This window comes from Octopus sinensis, linkage group LG1, assembly GCF_006345805.1.
Source record: "Octopus sinensis linkage group LG1, ASM634580v1, whole genome shotgun sequence".
Lineage (NCBI taxonomy): Eukaryota > Metazoa > Mollusca > Cephalopoda > Octopoda > Octopodidae > Octopus > Octopus sinensis.
Genome location: NC_042997.1, coordinates 117,392,727 through 117,400,226, shown reverse-complemented (window position 1 = coordinate 117,400,226; position 7,500 = coordinate 117,392,727). Strand labels below are relative to the sequence as shown.

The 7,500-nt window shown below is 36.7% G+C and overlaps 1 protein-coding gene across 1 annotated transcript in view; it reads right to left on the bottom strand.

Annotated features, from left to right (window-relative positions):
• Positions 1 to 7,500, bottom strand: part of LOC115215437 (short transient receptor potential channel 3) — a 404,833-nt gene that overhangs the window by 29,074 nt on the left and 368,259 nt on the right. Inside the window, exons 7-9 of the mRNA XM_029784603.2 lie at positions 7,435 to 7,500; positions 4,234 to 4,373; positions 888 to 987 (exon numbers count right to left, since the gene is read on the bottom strand). The exon at positions 7,435 to 7,500 is cut by the window's right edge and continues 193 nt beyond it. Coding sequence (XP_029640463.1) covers positions 888 to 987; positions 4,234 to 4,373; positions 7,435 to 7,500 — 306 coding nt within the window. The remainder of the gene's footprint in view (positions 1 to 887; positions 988 to 4,233; positions 4,374 to 7,434) is intronic.

Genomic DNA, 7,500 nt, shown 5'->3' with positions numbered 1-7,500 from the left:
TCCTTTCGGGGTCGATTAAACATGTACCAGTTACTCACTGGGGTTGATATAATCGACTTCATCCGCCTGTCTGTCATTGTTTATCCCCTCTATGTTTACCCCCCCCCCCTATGGGCAATAAAGAAATAAAAAATACTGTAGCACTTTCATTTTAAGACATTGGACAGCGATGACTTTGTTCAGTTGCTTGTAGCAATCTACCATCAGAGATCGTTAATTTACAGCAATAACTTTTTCTACCAAGGGCAAAAGACCTGAAATTTTGAGGAGAGGCTGGGATACTCAATTACGTCGACTCCAATGCTCAATCGATACTGGATCTATTCCATCTTAATCACAGATTTTTTAATTATATTTTTAACTAAACAGTTTGAAACTGGTAGAATTTCTCACGTAGAACACGGTTTACTCTGAACATTTTTGACAAAATTTCCTGTTTTAGAAGTTATTTCGTGTTAAAGTTGTCATATTTGGGTAATCAACGACGTGTATTCGGTTGAAGAAAGCTACTGCTGTTTGCGATACTCGTTAAACATAAAAATAAGAGCAAGAGTCGACTGTCTTCGAAGTATCGACTCATTTCCTTTCATCAGTTTGGTGAAGATAAGCAACCTGAAACTTCTAAGTCACTGCCAACCTTTTCCTTGTAAAAGATATTAAACACACATATGTAAATGATACATGCACAAAGAAGAGGTAATACAAGAAGCCGTTATCCGATAGATATATATATATATCAATTCAAAATGAAAACTGAAATTACACCATCTAGAATGGTGTTTCATTTTGGATTGATAAAAGGTGCTTTTTTTTGTAATTTATATATATGTAACAGTTTTAGCTGCCTGCAGATTTATAACTATAATATATAAAATACTTATGTTTACCTGCAAGCAACCAGTACCAGTATGATTCGGCAGTTTTATCCTTATTAAATAATAGCGTCCAGGAATCGTTTGAAGCAAAATATTCTAATGAGATGCGCACCTGTGGAAAAAAAATATACATTTTAGCGAGACCCTTCCATTTCTAAGTAATATGCTATGCATATATATATCTATATATATATATATATATATATGCATTTATACGTACAACTACGTACTCTCTCTCTCTCACACACACACAATGCTTCAACAAGCAATTATGTAATCGCATAAGTTAATCGACCGAAACGCGGGTATGTTTTATAAACCATAAAATACCATATATATATATATATATATAACGGGAAGCTTTATGAAAATAAACAAAAGACGAACATACACACACACACACATGCACAGTGCATAGGTTTTGACAGTTCGTGATATATATATATATATATACGTAAATGTATATATGGAAAAAAGTCAAGGTAGAAAATGCTAAAGATCATTTCAGTACCGGTTTCAGTCGTTCACTCTTTTTCAACTTTAAGTATGGAAAACAATAAAATTTTGGAAAAATGAAAAGAAAAGTGTTTAAAAAGAATATTTGCATAGTATGCAAATACAAGGGGCATTTTCCTCGTTGTGAATTCTTGGTAGGAGAAAAGAAGGAGGAGGAGAAGAAGAAGAATGCGGGAGTGCCATGATAGTAGTATGTTAAATGGTCAAGTGCCTTGAAATTGACCCGTTGTGGATAGTAGTAGTGATTGAATTCTTTCCTCTAGGACAATTACAGCCATGGTTAATTACTCCCTCTCTAATTTATCAAGAAGCTTTAAATCATCTGTTGGTACTTGTCTTTGAAGGGTTAGTGTCCACGAGGGCTAAATGTCCTAGACTCAATAATAATAAGAAAAAGAAGAAAACAATGTTTCTTGGAACCAAATGAAACCACCGTAGAAGTCTCGAGATCTAAATGAAGTGTCAACACTAAATCCACTTTGTTACGTTTCCCAGTGAACTTGTGTTAAACAATAACAATAGCAATTGTAATTTTTATTGTTTTGATGTTTTCTGAAGTATTTCTGATAATTCCAAAATATTAAAGCTATCAACTTGTTGACTGTTTTGTTTATAAAATTTGCGTAGGTGTTATTCTAAACAGCAATAGTGGTACAGTTAGGAAGGATGTGGCGGAGAAGAAGAAGACGAAGGAGAAAGAGAAAGGAGATTAAGAAGGAATGTTGGTGGTATGATAGTTTTAGAGTGTTAAATGGTCAAGTGACTGAAAAGTGGTTCGTTATGGATTATTGCAGAGATTGGGACTGTTTTTAAATGAATTTATGGGAATCTCTTGAGTGTATCATTTTTAATACTTGCGTGTGTGTTTGAGTTATTCTAAGACCGTGATGGATATGTAGTTTGTTGTAGGCGCGCTCAAAAGGGGTCTGTATTTTGTAATAAAGAGAGTCTCTTTACTAATTCGTTGGCTACAGGTGGTGTTTTCCTTGAATTGGTAGAGGGGGAAAAATTCTGAAGCTTGGATTTTTGCTGTTGGCGCAAATGTCGATGTGTTGGCTGAATACTAGTTTTCTGTTTTTGGGAATTTTCTGTGGCCTATGTATTGCTCTTGACACCGAGTTAGTGCGTATATCATGTTCTCCGAAGCATATGTGAAGTTGCTTTTCACTGTGAAACGTTGTCCCTGTTTGAAGGAGAACTCTGATCCCTCAATTAAATTGACGCATTTCCCACAGTTGGGTCTTCCGCATTTTTTTACTGACGGCTTCTGTGTTGTTGCTGAGCGTATTCGGGCTTGTGTTAGGAGACTTTTCATAGATTTGGGCTGTCTCTTGCTTTTTATGATGGTGTATGTTTGGAGGATTAAGTTCATTCTGTGGTCCTTTTTTTTAGCAGGGGTATGTTTTGGAGGATGGTGTCGAAGGCTTCATTGTTGAGAGGGTTGTGTGTGGAGATGTATGGTAATACTTTTGGTTGTAAATTTTTCTTAATTTGGGATATCTGAATTTCTAGATGTTGAATTGAAGGCCACGTGAAAGCATACGTCAATTAGTGAAGGTGGGTTGTTCCTGGTGATGAGTGTATCCTTTAGTTCATGTAGTCGTGTGTCTCTGGTGTTTGCATTAGAAACTATAGTACAAATCTTTTTTGCTAGGCTGAAGGGGATATTCATTCTGGTGTGTCTGGGGTGGCACGATTTGAACGCTAGATACTGCTTGCAGTCTGTGGGCTTATAGTATATATCTGTTTCTATTACGTTGTTAGATTTCTTAATGAGGATGTCGAGGAAGTGAAGTTGTTGGTGGCTATATTCCATCGTGAATTGAATGTTTACGTCAAGTCCGTTTAGAAGTGCTTGGAATTCTTTAAGTTTCTCTATATTTTCATAACATTCCCCTGCTAAAAAAAGACCACAGAATGAACTTAATCCTCTAAACACACATCATCATAAAAAGCTAGTGACAACCCAAATCTAGGAAAAGTCTCCTAACACAAGCCCGAATACGCTCAGCAACAACACAGAAGCCGTCAGTAAAACAAATGCGGAAGACCCAACTGTGGGATATGCGTCAATTTAATTGGAGGCTGAGAAAACTTTAATAAATTAAGAACTTACGTTGTACGATATTCTATATACCTGTATGTCTCTATGTCGTTTCTAATATAATATTGTATGATATATGATATAATATATTGCAATGCAATATAATATATCTATAACCAAATAGAATAGATTGAGCAAGTCCTTTCATTTCATTGATGTACAATCGTTTCCTCGATAATCGATCTCATGAACGTTACTATATTTTAGTGCAATAATATATATGAAACCATTGATTCATGAGATGTCGTTGACACAAAATCGAAGATTCTTCAGAATCGTGAAAAGAAGCTATTTACAAGGAAAAATTTAATTAACGATAGTGGCCCTCAATTTTCGAGGAAGCAATTGTAATATAATGAAATAAAAGGACTTACTCCATTGTCCTTGGCTATAATTGTAGAAACTCTGAAGACTTTTAGGGATTTTCGGGCACGTGTTTGATATGACAATTTTCGGATTACCGTCTGTCTGATATCTTGGAACCGTGGATGAGCTTAACAGAGTAAACTCCAGTGTTACCACCTCAATGAAATTTATAGATATATATGCATGTGCGTGTGTGTATTTCGCTTAGGTACAACGATGCTTATGATCTGGAGTTTTGTACCCCCCCCCCACACACACTGTATATATGTATATATATTATATGTGTATTAAATGGGTATGTAATAAGTGTTCTATGGTTCTTGGTGCATGCATGAGGAAAGAACGACAGAAATGATTCCATGTTGTACTAACCTTAATAATACTTAAATAGCGCAATGTAAATGAGGTTATGTAAAGTGTAAGGACGGCGAAGTCCAAGTAATTATACAAAGAGTCAAAGTAGTTGTGAATGCCTGCAGCGTAGACTTGCTTCATCTCCTGCCAGAGCATACCTGTGAAAAAGAAGAAGAAAAAATTAACCTTTGATGCAACAAAACGAATGCTGGTAATAAATATATATTTCTTTATTGCCCACAGGGGGCTAAACATAGAGGGGACAAACAAGGACAGACAAACGGATTAAGTCGATTACATCGACTCCAGTACGTAACTGGTACTTATTTAATCGACCCCGAAAGGATGAAAGGCAAAGTCGAACTCAGCGGAATTTGAACTCAGAACGTAGCGGCAGACGAAATACGGCTAAGCATTTCGACCGGCGTTCTAACGTTTCTGTCAGATCACCGTCTTAGCTGGTAATAAATATAACCCTTTCTACTATAGTCATAAGGCCAGAAGTTTGGAAGAGGGGCCTAGTCGATTACTTCTACCCCAGTACTCAACTGGCACTTACTTAATCGACCTCTAAAAGATGAAAGGTAAAGTCAACCTCGGAAGAATTTGAACTCAGAAATATAATGACGGACGAAATGCCGCTAGCATTTTGCCCGGTATGCTAAAGATTCTGCCATGGTAATAATCCTTTCTGCTAAAGGCACAAGGCCTCAAACTTTGGGGAGGAGGATATTATATTGACGCCAGTGTCCTTTATATTGACCCCAGTACACAACTGGTACTTAATCTATCGACCCCGAAAGGATGAAGGGCAAAGTCGACCTCGGCAGGATTTGAATCCAGAATGTAAAGCCGGAAGAAATTTCGCTAAGTATTTTTGTCTGGCGCGCTGACAATTCTGTGAACTCGTCGCCTTAATAATAATATTAATCGTATCAAAACAATTACCCCCAGAAAAATTACCACCCAAAAGACAATTGCCCCGGACAACAACTATCCTCTAGGACAATTACACCCATGGTTATTACCCCATCTCTAATATATTAAGAAGCTTTAAATCATCATCTGCTGTCCTCATAGGTAATTTTCCTTGTAAGGTTAGTGACCACGAGGGCTAAATGTCCTAGACTCAATAATAAAAATAATAATAATGAGAAAAAACAGTGTTTCTTGGAACCAAATGAAACCTCCGCAGAAGCCTCGAGATCTAAATGAAGTGTTCACACTAAGTCCACACATTGTTACGTTTTCCAGCGAACTTATGTTAACAGCAACAACAATTGTAATTTTTATTGTTTTGATGCTTTCCGAAGTATTTCTGATAATTCCAAAATATCAAAACTTTCAACTTGTTGCAAAAATTGTGCCAGTAATTCTTATGTTGCAAATTGATCGTAGTTACCTCGACATTCTCATTGCCTTTGTTTTGACCTAAATCTTTTTCACTTTCGGCATTAACAGCAGAAATTCATATATACATATACATGTATATATGTATGTATATATATATATATATGTGCGTTTGTGTGGGTGTGTTTGTCCCTCCACCATCGATTGACAACCGATGTTGGTGTGCTTACGTCCCTGTAGCTTAGCGGTTCGGAAAAGAGTGCGATAGAATAAGTACTAGGCTTACAAAGAATAAATCCTGGGGTTGATTTGCTCGATCGACTAAAGGGGGTGCTCCAGCATGGCCACAGTCAAAGATTGACACAAATAAAAGAATACATGTGTGTGTGTGTGTGTATTTGTGTCTGTTTGTCCCCACCATCGCATGGCAACGGGTGTTGGTTTGTTTATGTCCCCGTGACTTACCGATTCGGCAAAGAAAACGATAGAAAAAGAACCAGGCTTTAAAAATATGTACTGGTGTCAATTCATTTGACTAAAAATTCTTCAAGGCGGTGCTCAAGCATGGCCGAAGTCTAATGACTGAAACAAGTTTTATATATATTAAAAGACTCCGCCGGTTACGACGACGAGGGTCCCAGCTGATACGATCAACGGAACAGCTTGCTCGTGAAATTAACGTGCAAATGGCTGAGCATTCCACAGACACGTGTACCCTTAACGTAGTTCTCGGGGATAATCAGCGTGACACAGAGAGTGACAAGGCTGACCCTTTGAAATACAAGTACAACTCATTTTTGCCAGCTGAGTGGACTGGAGCAACGTGAAATAAAGTGTCTTGCTCAAGGACACAACGTTTATATATATATATATACATATACACTTTTTTTTTTATTAAAGCTGTAAAAAAACATCACAAAACTGTTACTCAGAGTTTCACGTCTTCGTTCGTCGGGCAGTTGTGATCGATGTTTTTATAGCGTTATTAAAAGCATACTACTCTACCTTCGGTATTCGAATACTATTTTTTCCACCTTGTTTCACATGTATGTACTTATATATGTATCTCTGTGTGTGTGTATTCTCCGTTGAAAAGAGTAATGAAAAGCTTTAATCGATTTTCGACCCATCAGAGGTGTTTGCAACGTTGACCAAATCCATAGAAGCAAGTAACCATTCTCTCTATAGACCCGTAAAATCTGGTAGCATCGGCGAGCTGGAGTTATTAATTTGTATACCGTTAGTGTTTAACACTTTATTTCATACTAGACGCCTGTGAAAGGGGAACCAAATCCGCATAGCAAGGCTGTTTACTTTCTTGTGTTCTTACTGGTGCATTGTTATGCTATACAGAATGTTTCGAGACTGGCAAGATTTTAATAAATGTGTTTGAATTAAAAATCTCAAACGGAACAGATCAACTTTTAATCAGTTTGGTTCCATAGAAACACGTGACGTATTCTTTCCGCTAAAAATTCACCAAAATCGTCTGGGGCGGTAACTGTTGAGTACTTTCTCCAAGAATAACTTAAATTATCATTTTTTTCTTTCTTTTACCAATCAAGTGTGATTCTCAAAATATATTTTAAAAAAACACTGAAGTATTGCTTAAATTTAACATTGAGAGCAATCTTCCAGGGCAAACTTTGGCAGATGACGTTTCACAATCCACCATGTTTAGAACAGTTTCTCCAGGCTAAACTTTAAAACCATTTTAAAAGAGACAGCAAATTGAATTTTTTTAATGTCCATGTCGGTACAAGTTAATTAGGTTTGTGAAAGAAGAGAAATAAGTTCCAATTGGAATAGAATCCGAGTCGCAAACTCGGCTTGCTTGGGTTAGCAGCTTGAAATATATAAGAAACTTACCAACAATCCATATTGAAATTAAAATATGTATGATTTCCGGTTCATATGTTCGGATCACAAAGTCTT